Below are 18458 nucleotides of genomic sequence, written 5' to 3'. Positions count from 1 at the left end.
TGTAAAAATTCGGACTCGGTTTCTTCCGACACCTTCGCATATCCGATCCACGCGCAATAAATTCCAAAGTAATGACCCTGACGTGATACCCCACTTTGTGATGTTGGTGAGGAGCGTTGTCCACGATGTGCTGAGTTTGATGGCAAAAAAAAATGTTTGGCCGCGGTGAGATTCGAACCTATGTCCTTAAGGGTCCGAAGCAGGCGCGCTATCACTGCGCTATGTGGATTATAATTCTTTTCGTTGATGCTTTACTAGATATTAGTTATGTGAACGGGGACTGCCACAATATAATAATATAAGTAATAATTAATTTATAAATTTTACATTTATATAAATGTTGTAATTTATATAAATATCAGCTAGCGATATCTTTGTCATAACACGGTTAAATGAGTCCACCTGTTCGTATCATCGTCATTATCGATTTCATCATGATCCCATCATGTATTTCTGAAAATTATACAAATAAATCTAAATGCAAATACAGACGTTATCGCAATTGAAGGTGTTCGATCGAGGACAATCACCGAATCAAATAATATCACTCGAGTAATTTATCGAAGCGTGACGGTGACTCGGGAAAAGCGTCATCAGATAACAATTAACTTCATTATTTGCCGCAGATGGATTGATTGTCACGACTTTTTTCAAATATTGTAGTACGACTTTTTCATCTGGAACGATACATCCGTAATAAACAATCGCGCGCTACTTACGTTTTATCAAGATTACAAACGAAGATTACCATACAAACGATCGAGTTTATTAAAAAAATATTTTGAAAGTATAATGTTTTGATTTGAATGTGCAAAAAATACCGGAAATTGAAAACTGCCATCAAAAAGTTGTCAAAATATAAGTTAAAAAATATATTTTGAGAAAAAAATAATAATAAAAATTAAAATATAGATTCATCGAATTACTTGAATACGAATATTTTTTCAATTTTGTCATATTTAAATATTTTTTAAATTTTCAAAAGATTTTAATAAAAAGTTAATGTGATATCAAAATTCCGATAATTAAATCACAAACAATGCATAAATAAATATATATAAAAACATAAAAAATATGACATTCTTACATCTTATCCCATATAACACATTTTATCCGAGAGATGTCTTGGGAATATCCTCTGGATATCTTTAAAACATCTCTTGGAGATCTGTATTATATGGGATAGAATACAAAATTGAATAATTTTTTTATGCGTATGCACGCCTGTAGATATTTTTTTTCGGACAAAAGTTCGGAAAAATTTCTATACTTTCTATACAAAAATTTCTATACTTTCTATATCCCGGTACGAAAACGCCATCTTACAATCTCCCTCGATGCTGCACGGACTGGAACTACTTTCATGTCGGATGGTACTCTAGCTATCCCGTAATCCTGGCCTATATTCATTGAACGGCGTAGTGGAGCGGCATCGTTTTGTGAAGCGCCCCGGATTATTCTTTCCCACGGCAAGTTTCGCTCGATCATTTGGAGCAAGTCGACAAGCCCTGACTATCTTCGCATATACCTCGCCATCCCAAAGGGAAAGTCAGCTACCGCAGCACGAAAGAGAAAGGATACGTAACCATGGGCGTGGATATCGAAGTCTTAAGTCCTGGAGACGGTAATTACACAGTTTTATTTTTCTATCTTTCGCCGAATTCGTCATTCTCGTTCTCTATGGGAGGGACTTCTCTCGCGTTCCATAACTCTCTCTCTCTCTCTCTCTCTCTCTCTCCCCCCCCCTTTCTCTCTGTCTGTCTCTCTCGTGTGCACGCTCGCTCGTGAGTACCTACGTCGCCACACCGCGTGTTCGACACTCCAAAAATTTCTGTTCGCTCGTTAATGATATATAACACACCGTGAACGAGAGTGGCTGGCGTGGAAATGTCTCGCGGTATTCTTTATTCAAAGCGATTCAAGGTAAAATGGACTTGGAATAACTTTGCCTTATTCATGCTTTTACTACATTTTAAACAGCAAGACGCTAATTTTGTCCTCCGATATTGTTTCATAGTTATTTTTATATTTGCAGGTCAAACCTACCCAAAAACCGGGCAAACAGTGGTTGTACATTATACAGGTGAATATTTTATCACATATAATTCAATATATTTTGAATTATATTTATATCAGAGAACAGAGAAACGATTCGAGACAAGATATCAAAATCATTGTTTATAATAACATTGTAATATTGCACATTTCTCTCTGTAAATAATTTTGAAAATAATAATTGCATAATAGTTTTAACAACCTGTATTTACAGGTACCCTTAACAATGGGAAGAAATTTGATTCCAGCAGGGACCGTGGCATACCGTTCAAGTTTAAAATTGGACAGGGTGAGGTAATTAAAGGCTGGGACCAAGGAGTCGCACAAATGTGTGTCGGGCAGCGAGCCAAGCTAACCTGTTCTCCAGACTTTGCTTATGGTAGCCGAGGCCATCCTGGAATATATCCTTTAATGCAAAATTATATAATATATAATTTTTTTCTATTTTTCTATTTAATAAGAAAAACCATATTAACCTTAACAAAGACACACTATCCCACCAGATGCTGTTCTCATCTTTGATGTGGAACTTTTGAAGGTAGAGCCTTGAAATACCTCTTAGAGTGTACCAAACTTGACCAAACGCATTTCAATACAAGAAAAAAAAAGAATCGCATCAAATCATATTATGTTAAGTAGTTGGCACGAATGGCACATCCTACTCTAATTGCCTTAATTCAATCGCTCGGATATTAAAAGCTATATTTGCAACTTTTGCAAAGTAATATATGGAAGTGTTGCAAACGTTGTCGCCCGACCTCGCTACTAGAAACAACGTACAATTTATACAATGTATAAATTGCAGATCAATAATATTCAAACAATATCGCATAGTTGTTAGACTGTAAGGTCATATATTAATATGTAGTTCGATTACCTGCTCTCCAAGAGATGCTACTTAACTCATGTACTTGATTTAAAACCGACTAATCGTGTTCCTATGATGAGCGGTTGAATAAAGGGACCCTCCAGATATTTGCAAAATGTAACCTGTGTTCATTCCATTCACTACATATTTGATCCTTCAAATGTTTTGTACAAAGATATTCAATAAAAAAACACAATTGGTAATGTAACAATACAGGTTTTCTTAGAATAAAGTATAATGGAACATTGCTCCCTCAATTGTATACTTCTTTTTTTCCACATGTGAACTGGAGACAAGGCATAGCATAAATCTTGCATTGACAAATCTTTTTCTAGATTAACATACATATATTTTAATATATATTTACAAAATATTTCGAATCATTTGCTATTATGTATTTATAAATATATATTGTGCAATCTTTTTCGATCACGGGATTTGCCGTGAGAAAAAATTCTTTTTTCAAATCGTGAATATACATAAAGATAATACAGAACATACAGATAAGCAATTTTCAACTTTACGTGATGATTAAATAACAGCGTACATTTAATTGACACTACTACCGTACATACATTTAATTCACTTATTTGTCTTAATTTTCATCGAAATTTTCTAATTTACATATATAGAATAACTTAATTATATCAACATTTATGTAAAATTCTTCATTTTGTGTTCTACATTTATCCACTGAAGTAAATCAATTTCTATTATGAAAATATTTAATTATATAATTTTATAAAATCTTTGAGTGTCCATAGAATCGTCCATTGTATATAAGAAATTCCTGTGTCTATATAATTTAAGATTCCATAAAGCCATTAGTGATTTTATAAAAAAATTAATTATTTTCATACTTTAATACATATAACAATTTGACATCTATTCATTAAAAGTAAACAAGTGGATAACTTAGTCTACTCTCAATAAATATATATATATATATATATTTCTTATATAAACTATACTATATAAAACTAAATAAAAATATTTTCTCTATTATATATATAAGTCAACCTTTAAAATATAGAAATATAGAATACTATTTGCATTCTGTTGGATGTATATATATCCAATATATATATGTATATATGTATAACATTTACAAGATCTAATCAACGCAATTCTACATTAATATTAATGCAACAAGAATATTAGCAATTTAATATACAAACAGCTCTGGGAAATGAATTTCATAAGCTGGGGTTTGATTTGGTTTAGCATCTGTCTGTGGTCCAGTTGTAGGAATTGTATTGCGTGGATCAACAGATAATGTATTAAATATCTCTGACAGCTTACTCTGTAAAACATCGTGCTGCAAATAAAAAAGAAAAGATTAGGAAAGCTATAGAAGTTGTAATAATTATTATCGTAATATATACTAAAATTAATGAACCTTTGGTTGTGTTTTCGATACTAAATCTTGGAATGGTGCATTCCTAAAGAATTGTGAAAGTTGCATTCGCTTTTCCTCTTCTACTATTTGATTATTATTGTTCTCTGTCAAAATTCTTTTCATACTTTCAAACGTTAATTCCTCTCCAGGTAATTTCTATAAAAATTTAATAAAAAAAAAAAGAAGCAATTAACATAAAATCATACAATAATTTAAAAAATTTACAAAAATGAAAACAATATTTATATCATAATTATAGACTCATAATTATAGACTCTTTCTAACTTAATACAAATCGTAATAAATGCAAATTATACCTTTTGCACACCAGGTGATGAACCTCCACTGTCCAATTCTGGACCTCCAGAATTAATGTCGGCTAGTGAATTTCGTCCTGCACTGTCAACCCATGAATGTCTAACAGAGAAAATTTATATTATCTTGATGTACATTAATATCTACGATTATCGATTATTATATTTAGTAAGCAGATACCTGTGTTGTAAGGAATTGCCGCTGTAACCCGAACCTTGTTGTAACTTTCCACTGTCAAGACCAGCTCCTTTTAGGCATTCGCTGACAACGGTTTGATCGACTAAAAGAGCTGGTGCTAATCTAGATGTTAGACCAATATCATATTGAGATTGTAAATCCGGTAGTAAATGTGGGCTATCGTTGCGACGTGCTTCCACCACCTTTAAACAGATTTATTCAATTAAATCAATTAAAATATAAATCATTGAAATTTTAACATAAAATAAATAAATTTGATACTACCTTCTTCGCATAATCCATAAGAGCAGTGATATTACAAACATATGATATTAAGACTAATAGGCTGATAACTATTGCGTGTAAGTTGAATTTAAGTGAAAGGCTAATTTGAGCACTCGTTAATGCCAAATCTTGCAAGCTCAATACCAATCTTAGTAATTCTAACACTGTTTCTTCGGAAGCCAATTCAATGGCAAGTAATGCCAATGTGGTGTAAATAGATTCCACATTTTCTACCGTGTTACTAGACATCTCTAATGATTCATATAGTGCTAAATAGATTTCAGGACCATGTTTCCGAATAAAGATTACATCAGGTCGGGATGCTTTTTCAATAGCAAGACCAAGTTCTGCTACATTCACACTAAAAGAGGAAAAAAATTACTTCTAAAAAATTGCACAAAAAAAGAGAACAAAGACAGTACATATTTTAACAAATCAACATATGTTAATAAATATTAAAAACATAAAAATTTACGTTGGTTTAGCAAGTTTTGTAATATTCCGACGTCTGTCGATTAAGGTATGGAATATTTTCTGTACAAGAAGCCTCATTTCAGCATCTGCTGCCAATGACATTCTTAGTAATGGATCCAAGAAACTGGGTGGGAATGTTGTATTCAAGTGGATAGTTTGGTACTTTGTACCAACCTATATATAATAGATAAAATATCTGTAATTTATTCTATACTGTATATTTTACAATTTTACGCAATAATAAAGAATTTACCTTTAATAGTGATTTTAAAAGTATGCTCTGAAGCAATACATCTCCTTTGCCGACGGATACAATACGATCCGGCTGACTGTATGGAACTTTACTCATAATAAACATCATAATCTCAATCTTCTGATAATCCGGAAGATGATTTGCAAACTCTCCAAGGGCATTAATAAGAGCTTCTTGGTATAATTGTTCATCACTGCTTGACGATTGATTTCGCGTTACACTAACTCGTAGGTGAGACAATAAAGAATTTATAATCTCTAATACAGATGGCCCTAAAAAAATAATATTGTGAAGAGGACTTACACATTAACTAAAAGCTTAAATTTTGTTAGACCTAAAATAATTTTCGACTGACTTACCGACACTTTCACCTGCAGCAATTGATATAATTTTAGACAAAGTATCCGCAATACTAGTACGAATCTTTGGAGATGATTTTGAGTGATCGTCGAGATGTGTCATTAAAGCTTCTACTACTGTGTAAGAATATTGCGACTGAAACATATATCCAAAAATATTTATCAATTGTTTGCTGTTAATATATTAAATGCTACTTTATCTGTACCATTACATACTTGGATAGAAAACATAATTATTCTGAAAGTATGAATTGCAAAGTAATTAGGGACCCATAACTGATGATTGTCTAGATGCCTAAAATATAGATATTATTAATACACATACACACATACACACATATATAATATACATATACACTAAAAAAAAATTGCTTCGTACCTTAATACAGGTCTTATAACACATCTAATGTGACCAAATGATGCACGTCCAATCAATTCTCGCATACAAGTTTCTGCAAACTGCGGCGGATCAGATCGTTCTTCAGTTGGACTGTCCGGTGTCGCGTCTTCCTTATCGGCATATCTAAAGATACAATCAGCGTCAATATATATTCATCGTAATATTTTTCTTTCTAAATTACCTTGAATTTTGCATGTTGTATAGTAACGAAGGTACAATCTTGTCCATATGTACAGGCTCCCATATATTCTCAACCAAATCATCAGAAAGGGTTTTTCTCACAACGCCCTAAATTTTAAAAAAATATTCAAACATATATACGCAAGTTTCAATGCAAATAATTGGATGGATTTAATTCGACAGTGTTGTACCTGCAATCCTTGAATTCCAGCAAGTCTAATTTGCTTGCGTGTAGTAGGATCATCATTATTGGAATGGCACATCGCCGAATATTTGGACACAAAGAAATCATAACGAGTGTGATACGAAGGTGTGTCTTCCTCAATGTTGGCAAATCTGACAAACTGAAAATTTGTATGTCAGTCAAATAGAACTGATAACTAATCCACTGATAATTGTCACTTACAGATTGTGTTGCGAGAATCTGTAACTGAGGGTCTGTGGATTCTAGCAGTTTTTGCACCATTTTCAAAAAGCTTTCTACAAAAAGATTCAAAGTTTGTGCATGACAAGCTACTAGAAGCTGATCCATTGCCTCCATGGCGATCACAACAAAGCCATTTCGTCGCCTATCAAAACATAATTTTTTCAAAAAGAATTCTTGTCTTAATTATAAATCTATTGAATGTACAGTTGTATACAGTTATACAGTTGTACTAGAATTATTGTCAGTCATGTTTATGATAGTTATTAAGATCAGGTTCTTACATATATAGCAGTATATAATTATTTATATAACCAGCGTTACAATATAATTTGCATTAGATTACATATTACATTAATGAAAGATATTGTAACACATTTTTCTACAACATACCTGTAAATATCTCTGGAAGCTCGTTGGAACAGGTATTCTCCAATCCTATCCAACTTCTCAGGACTGCTCAATGAATAGAATGTCAGTTTTTCCATATTGTTTTTAATCAAACCATCCTGAAAAGTAGAGAGATGCATTAATACAGATTGTCGTGTGCACGATACGTCGATTCATTTTCTCATTTGCAAATATCACAGGTTCAACCATAAATAGAATAATCATTTTGGTCTCTCCTCTTTCTGTCAAGGACAGCGTATTGATTTATTTGCATTCGCAAGCGCAGCTATAAAACACCCTGACGGACTATACGAGATGATAAAGAAAAAAAAATTTCTCTTTTGAGAAAAAGACATGACAAGATCTTACCTGAGGATTAACCGGAAAAATATTGTCGACGAGCCTTTTATATCTTGGACGTAACGCAGCGCAGCACCAACAACAGCCTGATAAAGAAAAAAAGATCATGAAAAAACGCTGACGTGTTACTGTCAAATCGCAGTCCAATCGAAATGTATCGTTAACAATGCGTAATCTGTCTATAAAAATTGTCGTACTCACCGAACATTTTGACAGCTCCTGTGCAAAGTGATGACACTTACGCACCACGACGTATGTCATGTACGCACACACTCGCGAGTCGATTGGCATTCTATCGATAGCCTAGTAACTATCGATGAGAAATATACGAGTTCAGGCAAAGTGCCACTTTCTCTAGTTAGGACTTTTTTACGTCTAACAATTGCTTCACCTGCTGAACACGCGTCTGCGCGTCGCGCTCACATTTATGATCGCATGAAGATTGATTTCATATTACGATTTACGAAATAACGAAAGATTGATGAGATTTTTCTTCGAAACTTGAAGACATTTTTTAGCGAAAATGATATAATTTTTTTTTTTATTATAAAGAAAAAAAAAACATCATAAAGAAAATTAACGAAAATGACAATCTTTTTTTCATTATAAAGAAAAAAGACGATTTAATTTTTTACGATAATTTAAAGATTTAACTATAATTATATTATAAAATATTGTTTATAAATATTATTTAACTATAATTATATTATAGAATACTATGGGAGTTTCGAAGTTCTCTTTTCCAATTTTTGTATGCTTGTAATGTAATATTTAATATAAATAAAAATATATAAAAACAGATATTTTTGTATTTTAATAAAATAATTGTTTTTTTAATAAAAATATTATATAATATTTAAAATTTGCTAATTTTTTTATTTTTAATTTATCTTCTCGAATTTTTCAAAAATAAAGACATTTACACAGCCGCTACTTTAAATTCGATAATGAAATGTATCAGATAGTATTACTTATTAAATTAAAGAATTTATTTAATTAATCAAAATTAAGGGCTTTTGTTGTTCTTCAATAAAGAATAAGAATGATGAAATGATTCTGCTTTTTTTCTAAAGAAAGTGATTTAATTCTTTTTCACTATCTCTCATTTACCTAGTTGTTTATTTAAATATATGATGCAATATTGGAAATAGCTTTGCGATATCTTATATTTTATTCGGATGAACGATCAGCTCTTCAACATGATAACAATAATAAAGAGATACATCTTGTATGTTTAATTATTATGTATGTTTTATCGTTCCTCTTCACTTAATTCCACGGCGTAATTAAGACAGCAATCTTCAATTTGATGATATTTACCTTATTAAAATGCAAGATGCGAACGTCATCGGGTTTATTTACCGTACGAAATGCGACCAGCTGCTCGCCGAGGTCGAGTTACAGATACGAATTCGATATAAAAAGGGAGTGAAAATTGTTGTCCTCACTTCCAGTTTTAGTTTTGGTCTAGTCTGGAGTTAATTAGCAATCATGCTATCGTTCATTATCTTGGTGGTCGGCGTTCTTGCGCAACGTAAGTCAAGACATATTATATATTAATTTAACGAGATATTACAATCGTTTGTGCCTTTCGAACATTTCGTTCATCCATTAAACTTTTACGGTACATTCTAATGTTTATTTCTTTCAATGTAAATTAATTTTAATTTACATTTTAGCCTCCTCTTAGGATTAAAAAATTGAAGAGTAAAATGAGATTTAAAATTAATCTACATTGACAATTAGATATAAGTGATATATATGTCGTTCAATTATCCTCTCTCTGTAAGAAACAAATTCAGAATTTATTTAATTGATTTGCAGAGACGTTCGCTGACGAACCCGATGCGATCGTCGGTGGTCAGCGCGCCAGACCAGGTCAATTCCCGCATCAATGTTCTTTGAGAAACAATGGCCAACACGTTTGTGGTTGTTCCATCATCGGCGAGGACAAGATCTTAACTGCCTGTCACTGCGTCAAAGGTATCGCCACTCCTCCCTACAACAATTACAAAGTCGCTACTGGAACCATTTTCAACTTTGGAGGAGAGATCCACAATGTGCGAAGCGCTACGTGTCATCCAGATTACAAGGAGGGCGTAGAAGATGCTTGGGCGAATGACGTCGCGGTGATCAGGGTAAGATTGATGACAGCAAAATAAAAGATAAAAGCTTCGGAAGCAACAACTCTCATTCTCGTTCACTTCTTTATTTCTGTTTTTTCCTGTTTTTATTTTCGTCCTTTAAATCATCGGTGTGTAAGTTATTATTTGTTACTCCTCTTTGTTTCAGCTCCAGCAACCGATGACATTCAATCAATATCAATCTCCGATCGAACTGGCCCAATCTGAGCCGGCTCCTGGAACTCGCTGCACCCTATCCGGATGGGGCTTGACCAGAGCGAACGGATGGCCTTCGCCCATTCTTCTCTACATGAGCCAGAATGCGCTCGCGCTAAACGAATGCCAGAGTTACCACCAAGATATGCCTCTGGGTCCGAGCCACTTGTGCATGCTGGATAAACGCGGAGTTGGCGCTTGTCAAGTAAGTAACATTTATCATCAAACACATAAAGATAAAGTTTCCCTAGCTCTCAATGGAGATGGTCGACCAGTTAGTACAATTGTCAAAAAAGTTCGAACGGGTTAAACGGGAAATTAATGAAAATACATTTTCCAGGGTGATAGCGGTGGCCCGCTTGTCTGCGACGGTGTACAGAGCGGTATTACCTCATGGGTTGCTCCTTGCGCCCAAGGTGTACCCGATGCCTACTGCAATGTCGCCAATACTCTAGACTTCATCAATTCACAATAACTAGGATAGGATATAAAAGGATATCTATGATGATCTATGAGACAATAAAATCTATTTGATGTAATCATGTCAACTGATGCTAACGCGCCGAGAGAATTCATTATCGCAGTTTACACGCGACGTTTCGGCTGCGTTCTTACCGTAATGCTAATTACGTAATTGTAACATATTAATAAATATTTATCATTAAATCCATTAACAAGTTGTTGATTAATAGTTCTTAATTAATATCGATATTCGATATCTTTTCAATTCCACCCGATTTTCTTTCCAATCTCCAGATTTCTTAAAAATACGAACGGAATAATTATCTCCGATAATTTGTTACTCTTAACGAATAATTAGCTATGATATTTAATTTTTCATTAAAAATTAAAATGTATTTATGTATTATAATCTTGTATTATAATCTTATTATAATCTGTTATATGTATATCTTATTATAATCTTTGCCCAATTTTCACGTTCATTAGCATAATATTAATAATGGATTAAACATACAATGTTATCTGACTCACTGATGAATCGAAGATATTGTTATTATAATTTATGCTGCTAATTTTGGAATAATATACACATTATACGTACGCAGCTTGACAAACTTCAAAAAGTATTGATAATGAAGACTAACATATGAAATGTTAATTAAGATGTTACTTTCACACTTGACTTATTAAATTTTTATTCATATTTTTATTCACTCAATACAATAAATTCTCATAGTGATATTATATTAATATTATCATAATAGGGAACAATTGAAATTCTTAAAAACAAATTGAAGAATGTTGTGATTCAATTTTAAATAATTCGATTCTATAGAATATAAATTCTTACACAATTAATTTATCTATATAGTTCGATTTATTTGTTTAGCATACGTAATACAACGTTAAAAAGACAGCGAAGCATTATCGATCAAACATTGAGTTTCCTGACGCAAGTTCAGATTGTAAACCAGCTGTTGAAAGTTCGAATTAACCATATAACTTCTCGGTAGAACGTTAATTTATGTTATGCAACATCGCAGTAAGTCAATAACAATATATTTTTGTAGAGCAAAGTTATACCGTCGTACATCTCGCTTTGAGAATTTCTTACTCAAGTATCTTTGCAATGGACGTTTTCAAAGAAACGCAACAAGAAAAGGTTGAAGAAGCTCCTTCCATAAATCACTCGGAGACGAAGGAATTATCCCATGAATCCGATCTAATTTATGGTAAAAAACTGCAATCCCCGATACTCGGTTATCATCATCGACTTCCTGATTTATCAACAAATTCCATACCACTCACAACTCTGGATACATCCTTATTGCATGTAAGATTTGACAGCATACATATTTCGCTGTACAAAGATTAATATTACACTAAAAATGTTAATTCCAATTCGCTTTTAGTAGTCGCTATGGACTATTAATTATCATTACGATAATTTTGCTATATCCGATTATATTCTATTTGCAGATTCCTGTTTACGCCCATTTAAAGATATACGATCTGAAACCAGTGCAGCTACCGGAGGCACCATCAATCTTATCGACCTTGCATCCGCAATTTTCGTGAGTGGCTTCTTTGTGTACATACTTTTAAAAAAAAAATCTAACTATCACGCTTTACTTTCAGAGAGGATACTATGCTCAATGAATCCTCAAAGGAAATATCGTCGACGGCGCGATTAAGCGAGGAAGATGGAGTATCGGCTTCATACAGCGCACGAAGTAGTACCAAAATTGCGAATAAGAAACGACAAACGGAAATGTAAAACAGTCATCTCGTCTATTATATATTCCTGATACTTTTGTCAATTTTCAATATTTTTTGAGATTTAAAATCCCGGATGTTCTTGAAATTCTTAAAAAATTCTCGAAACTTTAGATATCGCAACTTTCACGTCAATTATATTCTCCTGATACTTTGTCAATTTTTGAATCTCTTGATTTTCACACAATTTGAAATCTCAAAATCTCAAAATCTTCAAAAATTCTTACTTAAAAAATTCTTAGATTTTTTAAATAAAATTCGACCTCTTTACTTATTATGCTCTTCTGATACTTTTCCTATTTAGAATTTAGATTTTTACATTAAAATTTTTTAATTAAAATTTTAGAAATTATGATTTTTTTTTTAAATTTTTATTAATTTAGAGCATAGGAATAGATGTGGAGCGATATTTATAAGACTGTTTTGTATTGTATGCACGTTTTATTACATTTGATAAAATTACAAAATATACATTATTAATGTCATTTTCCATGTATAATCTTTTGCGCACAAGTGTTTAATGCGGCAAAGTGGGATTTATTCTAATTTAAAAAAAAAAAAAAAAGAGAGAGAGGGAGAGAGAGAGAGAGAGGGAGGGAGGAAAAAGAGAAGTGGAACAGCTTGGCGTATTAGGTTATACTCGATGGAGTGATATCTTTTTCCTTTTCCACACGAACATCGGCTCGCCGCCGTAAACTTGGACGAGGGGGGCGAGCATCGACGGTAATTAACAATGCGACAATGAAGAGATTCAACGAGTTTCTTGCGATCTTCATCGTGTTGCAGTGCTTGTACGATGTATGCATCACACACTTGCTCATAAACGTCAAAAATCAGATAAACAAACAAATCAGGTAATTGTATTTACGTCTGTTAATAATTTTTCGCAAAGTTAATAATTTATTTATAAGTATATTGTAAATGTATGTTTCTAAATTAACCTCAAAGTGTTTAGATACAAGCGTCGAATATTCTTTGCATTTCTTCAGCGGATAAATCTGTATAAATGTAAACTTAAATGTAACTTCTTCTATTATGATAATATTATTGATGAAATATTTTTATTTGCAGGGAGGTGATATTCTTCTAAAAACAATTTCGTCTAATGTTACCGAAGATCTGATTACTCTTGAATTTCAACGTTCCGATGGCACGTTGGTCACGCAACTCATTGATTTTAAAAATGTAATTATTTTTCAAACCAAAAGATGTATAAAAGAAGAAGCTTTTATGATTTATTTGCATGAACAATGTGCTTTTTATAGGAAGTTCAAGTTATAAAAGCTCTGGTGCTTGGTGAGGAGGAACGTGGACAAAATCAATATCAAGTCATGTGTTTCGTGAATCATTTTTACATAATTTTTTTTTTATTATAAAGAAAAAAAAACATCATAAAGAAAATTATCGAAAATGACAATCTTTTTTTCATTATAAAGAAAAAAGACGATTTAATTTTTTACGATAATTTAAAGATTTAACTATAATTATATTATAAAATATTGTTTATAAATATTATTTAACTATAATTATATTATAGAATACTATGGGAGTTTCGAAGTTCTCTTTTTCAATTTTTGTATGCTTGTAATGTAATATTTAATATAAATAAAAATATATAAAAACAGATATTTTTGTATTTTAATAAAATAATTGTTTTTTAATAAAAATATTATATAATATTTAAAATTTGCTAATTTTTTTATTTTTAATTTATCTTCTCGAATTTTTCAAAAATAAAGACATTTACACAACCGCTACTTTAAATTCGATAATGAAATGTATCAGATAGTATTACTTATTAAATTAAAGAATTTATTTAATTAATCAAAATTAAGGGCTTTTGTTGTTCTTCAATAAAGAATAAGAATGATGAAATGATTCTGCTTTTTTTCTAAAGAAAGTGATTTAATTCTTTTTCACTATCTCTCATTTACCTAGTTGTTTATTTAAATATATGATGCAATATTGGAAATAGCTTTGCGATATCTTATATTTTATTCGGATGAACGATCAGCTCTTCAACATGATAACAATAATAAAGAGATACATCTTGTGTGTTTAATTATTATGTATGTTTTATCGTTCCTCTTCACTTAATTCCACGGCGTAATTAAGACAGCAATCTTCAATTTGATGATATTTACCTTATTAAAATGCAAGATGCGAACGTCATCGGGTTTATTTACCGTGCGAAATGCGACCAGCTGCTCGCCGAGGTCGAGTTACAGATACGAATTCGATATAAAAAGGGAGTGAAAATTGTTGTCCTCACTTCCAGTTTTAGTTTTGGTCTAGTCTGGAGTTAATTAGCAATCATGCTATCGTTCATTATCTTGGTGGTCGGCGTTCTTGCGCAACGTAAGTCAAGACATATTATATATTAATTTAACGAGATATTACAATCGTTTGTGCCTTTCGAACATTTCGTTCATCCATTAAACTTTTACGGTACATCCTAATGTTTATTTCTTTCAATGTAAATTAATTTTAATTTACATTTTAGCCTCCTCTTAGGATTAAAAAATTGAAGAGTAAAATGAGATTTAAAATTAATCTACATTGACAATTAGATATAAGTGATATATATGTCGGTCAATTATCCTCTCTCTGTAAGAAACAAATTCAGAATTTATTTTATTGATTTGCAGAGACGTTCGCTGACGAACCCGATGCGATCGTCGGTGGTCAGCGCGCCAACCCAGGTCAATTCCCGTATCAATGTTCTTTGAGATACAATGGCCAACACGTTTGTGGTTGTTCCATCATCGGCGCGGACAAGATCTTAACTGCCTGTCACTGCGTCAAAGGTATCGCCTCTCCTCCCTACAACAACTACAAAGTCGCTACTGGAACCACCTCCATCTCTGGAGGACAGATCCACAATGTGCGAAGTGCTACATGTCATCCAAATTACAGGGAGGGCGTACAATATGCTTGGGCAAATGACGTCGCGGTGATCAGGGTAAGTTGATGACAGCAAAATAAACGATAAAAGCTTCGGAAGCAACAACTCTCATCTCATTCTCGTTCACTTCTTTCTATTTCTGTTCCTTCCTGTTTTTATTTTCGTCCTTTAAATCATCGGTGTGTAAGTTATTATTTGTTATTCCTCTTTCAGCTCCAGCAACCGATGACATTCAATAATTTTCAATCTCCGATCAAACTGGCCCAATCTCAGCCGGCTCCTGGAACTCGCTGCACCCTATCCGGATGGGGCTTGACCAAAGCGAACGGACGGCCTTCGCCCAATCTTCTCTTCATGAACCAAAATGCGCTCGCGCTAAGCGAATGCCAGAGTTACCACCGAGGTATGCCTCTGGGTGCGAGCCACTTGTGCATGCTGGATAAACGCGGAGTTGGCGCTTGTCAAGTAAGTAACATTTATCATCAAACACATAAAGATAAAGTTTCCCTAGCTCTCAATGGAGATGGTCGACCAGTTAGTACAATTGTCAAAAAAGTTCGAACGGGTTAAACGGGAAATTAATGAAAATACATTTTCCAGGGTGATAGCGGTGGCCCGCTTGTCTGTAACGGTGTACAGAGCGGTATTACCTCATGGGTTGCTCCTTGCGCCCAAGGTGTACCCGATGCCTACTGCAATGTCGCCAATACTCTAGACTTCATCAATTCACAATAACTGGGATAGGATATAAAAGGATATCTATGATGATCTATGAGACAATAAAATCTATTTGATGTAATCATGTCAACTGATGCTAACGCGCCGAGAGAATTCACTATCGCAGTTTACACGCGACGTTTCGGCTGCGTTCTTACCGTAATATGCTAATTACGTAATTGTAACATATTAATAAATACGCTTTATCATTAAATCCATTAACAAGTTGTTGATTCTTAATTAATATCGATATCCGATATCTTTTCAATTCCACCCGATTTTCTTTCCAATCTCCAGATTTCTTAAAAATACGAACGGAATAATTATCTCCGATAATTTGTTACTCTAAACGAATAATTAGTAAGCTATGATATTTAATTTTTCATTAAAAATTAAAATGTATTTATGTATTATAGTCTTGTATTATAATCTTATTATAATCTGTTATATGTATTATAATCTTTGCCCAATTTTCACGTTCATTAGCATAATATTAATAGTGGATTAAACATACAATGTTATCTGACTCACTGATGACTCGAAGATATTGTTATTATAATTTATGCTGCTAATTTTGGAATAATATACACATTATACGTGCGCAGCTTGACAAACTTCAAAAAGTATTGATAATGAAGACTAACATGAAATGTTAATTAAGATGTTACTTTCACACTTGACTTATTAAATTTTTATTCATATTTTTATTCACTCAATACAATAAATTCTCATAGTGATATTATATTAATATTATCATAATAGGGAACAATTGAAATTCTTAAAAACAAATTGAAGAATGTTGTGATTCATTTCATCAATTTTAAATAATTCGATTCTATAGAATATAAATTCTTACACAATTAATTTATCTATGCTGTGTATACAATTCGATTTATTTGTTTATCATACATAATACAACGTTAAAAAGACTGCGAAGCATTATCGACCAAACATTGAGTTTCCTGACGCAAGTTCAGATTGTAAACCAGCTGTTGAAAGTTTGAATTAACCATATAACTTCTCGGTAGAACGTTAATTTATATTATGCAACATCGCAGTAAGTCAATAACAATATATTTTTGTAGAGCAAAGTTATACCGTCGTACATCTCGCTTTGAGAATTTCTTACTCAAGTATCTTTGCAATGGACGTTTTCAAAGAAACGCAACAAGAAAAGGTTGAAGAAGCTCCTTCCATAAATCACTCGGAGACGAAGGAATCATCCCATGAATCCGATCTAATTTATGGTAAAAAACTGCAATCCCCGATACTCGGTTATCATCATCGACTTCCTGATTTACCAACAAATTCCATACCACTCACAACTCTGGATACATCCTTATTGCATGTAAGATTTGACAGCATACATATTTCGCTGTACAGAGATTAGTATTACACTAAAAATGTTAATTCCAATTCGCTTTTAGTAGTCGCTATCGACTATTATCATTACGATAATTTTGCTATATCCGATTATATTCTATTTGCAGATTCCTGTTTATGCCCATTTAAAGATATACGATCTGAAACCGGTGCAGCTACCGGAGGCACCATCAATCTTATCGACTTTGCATCCGCAATTTTCGTGAGTGGCTTCTTTGTGTACATACTTTTCAAAAAAAATCTATCATCTAACTATCGCTTTACTTTCAGAGAAGGTACTATGCTCAATGAATCCTCAAAGGAAATATCGTCGACGGCGCGATTAAGCGAGGAAGATGGAGTATCGGCTTCATACAGCGCACGAAGTAGTACCAAAATTGCGAATAAGAAACGACAAACGGAAATGTAAAACAGTCATCTCGTCTATTATATACTCCTGATACTTTTGTCAATTTTCAATATTTTTTGAGATTTAAAATCCCGGATTTAAAATCCCCATGTTCTTGAAATTCTTAAAAAATTCTCGAAACTTTAGATATCGCAACTTTCACGTCAATTATATTCTCCTGATACTCTGTCAGTTTTTGAATCTCTTGATTTTCACACAATTTGAAATCTCAAAATCTCAAAATCTTCAAAAATTCTTACTTAAAAAATTCTTAGATTTTTTTAAATAAAATTCGACCTCTTTACTTATTATGCTCTTCTAATACTTTTCCTATTTAGAATTTAGATTTTTACATTAAAATTTTTTAATTAAAATTTTAGAAATTATGATTTTTTTAAAATTTTTATTAATTTAGAGCATAGGAATAGATGTGGAGCGATATTTATAAGACTGTTTTGTATTGTATGCATGTTTTATTACATTTGATAAAATTACAAAATATACATTATTAATGTCATTTTCCATGTATAATCTTTTGCGCATAAGTGT

General features: G+C 32.5%; 5 protein-coding genes and 1 pseudogene across 7 annotated transcripts; 5 read left to right on the top strand and 1 right to left on the bottom strand.

Annotated features, from left to right (window-relative positions):
• Window positions 1-1344: 1344 nt before the first annotated feature.
• Window positions 1345-3180, top strand: Fkbp12 (peptidyl-prolyl cis-trans isomerase Fkbp12). Its single transcript, XM_011632561.3, has 4 exons — window positions 1345-1624; window positions 2036-2083; window positions 2270-2456; window positions 2548-3180. Exons 1-4 carry the CDS (start codon window positions 1588-1590, stop codon window positions 2603-2605), a joined length of 330 nt encoding a protein of 109 aa, XP_011630863.1. The 5' UTR covers window positions 1345-1587; the 3' UTR covers window positions 2606-3180.
• Window positions 3181-3249: 69 nt separating this feature from the next.
• Window positions 3250-8259, bottom strand: stmA (Protein EFR3 homolog stmA). The gene is made up of 16 exons (XM_089070320.1): window positions 8141-8259; window positions 7949-8025; window positions 7583-7698; window positions 7172-7334; window positions 6957-7109; window positions 6767-6873; window positions 6565-6708; window positions 6402-6480; window positions 6186-6321; window positions 5827-6098; window positions 5575-5747; window positions 5100-5460; window positions 4818-5017; window positions 4640-4739; window positions 4323-4478; window positions 3250-4241 (listed from the first exon to the last, which is right to left on the bottom strand). Exons 1-16 carry the CDS (start codon window positions 8145-8147, stop codon window positions 4089-4091), a joined length of 2397 nt encoding a protein of 798 aa, XP_088926446.1. The 5' UTR covers window positions 8148-8259; the 3' UTR covers window positions 3250-4088.
• A 621-nt stretch (window positions 8260-8880) lies between these two features.
• LOC105433215 (chymotrypsin-1-like) lies at window positions 8881-10955 on the top strand. The gene is made up of 4 exons (XM_089070395.1): window positions 8881-9473; window positions 9764-10077; window positions 10232-10483; window positions 10619-10955. The coding sequence occupies exons 1-4, from the start codon at window positions 9431-9433 to the stop codon at window positions 10751-10753; spliced, it is 744 nt and encodes a 247-aa protein (XP_088926521.1). The 5' UTR covers window positions 8881-9430; the 3' UTR covers window positions 10754-10955.
• Window positions 10956-11784: 829 nt separating this feature from the next.
• LOC148937855 (uncharacterized) lies at window positions 11785-12495 on the top strand (annotated as a pseudogene). The gene is made up of 3 exons (XR_016137898.1): window positions 11785-12073; window positions 12220-12314; window positions 12379-12495. The product of XR_016137898.1 is annotated as an uncharacterized LOC148937855 (transcript).
• Window positions 12496-12522: 27 nt separating this feature from the next.
• LOC105433471 (chymotrypsin-1-like) lies at window positions 12523-16363 on the top strand. 2 transcript variants are annotated; one of them, XM_089070534.1, is made up of 6 exons: window positions 12523-13370; window positions 13588-13701; window positions 14795-14874; window positions 15165-15478; window positions 15635-15886; window positions 16022-16363. In XM_089070534.1, the coding sequence occupies exons 3-6, from the start codon at window positions 14832-14834 to the stop codon at window positions 16154-16156; spliced, it is 744 nt and encodes a 247-aa protein (XP_088926660.1). In that variant the 5' UTR covers window positions 12523-13370; window positions 13588-13701; window positions 14795-14831; the 3' UTR covers window positions 16157-16363. The 2 variants fall into 2 exon arrangements, with proteins under 2 accessions (XP_088926660.1, XP_088926659.1); XM_089070533.1 differs by having other exon boundaries at window positions 14677-14874.
• An 868-nt stretch (window positions 16364-17231) lies between these two features.
• Window positions 17232-18226, top strand: LOC105433472 (uncharacterized). Its single transcript, XM_011648814.3, has 3 exons — window positions 17232-17486; window positions 17629-17723; window positions 17792-18226. The coding sequence occupies exons 1-3, from the start codon at window positions 17283-17285 to the stop codon at window positions 17928-17930; spliced, it is 438 nt and encodes a 145-aa protein (XP_011647116.1). The 5' UTR covers window positions 17232-17282; the 3' UTR covers window positions 17931-18226.
• Window positions 18227-18458: the final 232 nt, after the last annotated feature.

Source organism: Pogonomyrmex barbatus, unplaced genomic scaffold (assembly GCF_055798465.1).
Source record: "Pogonomyrmex barbatus isolate J1 unplaced genomic scaffold, ASM5579846v1 scaffold10, whole genome shotgun sequence".
Classification (NCBI taxonomy): domain Eukaryota; kingdom Metazoa; phylum Arthropoda; class Insecta; order Hymenoptera; family Formicidae; genus Pogonomyrmex; species Pogonomyrmex barbatus.
Note: the sequence above shows the minus strand (reverse complement) of the source record. Positions and strands in the feature narration are given on the sequence as shown.

Coding starts and splice junctions, on each gene's coding strand:
- Fkbp12 (XM_011632561.3), top strand. CDS start 1,588: ATGGGCGTGGATATCGAAGTCTTAAGTCCTGGAGACG. Junction 2,084..2,269: donor AGTGGTTGTACATTATACAG/GTGAATATTTTA, acceptor CTGTATTTACAG/GTACCCTTAACAATGGGAAG. Junction 2,457..2,547: donor AGCCGAGGCCATCCTGGAAT/ATATCCTTTAAT, acceptor ACAAAGACACAC/TATCCCACCAGATGCTGTTC.
- stmA (XM_089070320.1), bottom strand. Junction 7,699..7,948: donor TTTTTCCGGTTAATCCTCAG/GTAAGATCTTGT, acceptor TCTACTTTTCAG/GATGGTTTGATTAAAAACAA. Junction 5,461..5,574: donor ACAAAACTTGCTAAACCAAC/GTAAATTTTTAT, acceptor TTCCTCTTTTAG/TGTGAATGTAGCAGAACTTG.
- LOC105433215 (XM_089070395.1), top strand. CDS start 9,431: ATGCTATCGTTCATTATCTTGGTGGTCGGCGTTCTTGCGCAAC. Junction 10,078..10,231: donor ATGACGTCGCGGTGATCAGG/GTAAGATTGATG, acceptor TCTTTGTTTCAG/CTCCAGCAACCGATGACATT. Junction 10,484..10,618: donor GCGGAGTTGGCGCTTGTCAA/GTAAGTAACATT, acceptor TACATTTTCCAG/GGTGATAGCGGTGGCCCGCT.
- LOC105433471 (XM_089070534.1), top strand. CDS start 14,832: ATGCTATCGTTCATTATCTTGGTGGTCGGCGTTCTTGCGCAAC. Junction 14,875..15,164: donor GGTCGGCGTTCTTGCGCAAC/GTAAGTCAAGAC, acceptor ATTGATTTGCAG/AGACGTTCGCTGACGAACCC. Junction 15,887..16,021: donor GCGGAGTTGGCGCTTGTCAA/GTAAGTAACATT, acceptor TACATTTTCCAG/GGTGATAGCGGTGGCCCGCT.
- LOC105433472 (XM_011648814.3), top strand. CDS start 17,283: ATGGACGTTTTCAAAGAAACGCAACAAGAAAAGGTTGAAGAAGCTCCT. Junction 17,487..17,628: donor TGGATACATCCTTATTGCAT/GTAAGATTTGAC, acceptor TTCTATTTGCAG/ATTCCTGTTTATGCCCATTT. Junction 17,724..17,791: donor ACTTTGCATCCGCAATTTTC/GTGAGTGGCTTC, acceptor CTTTACTTTCAG/AGAAGGTACTATGCTCAATG.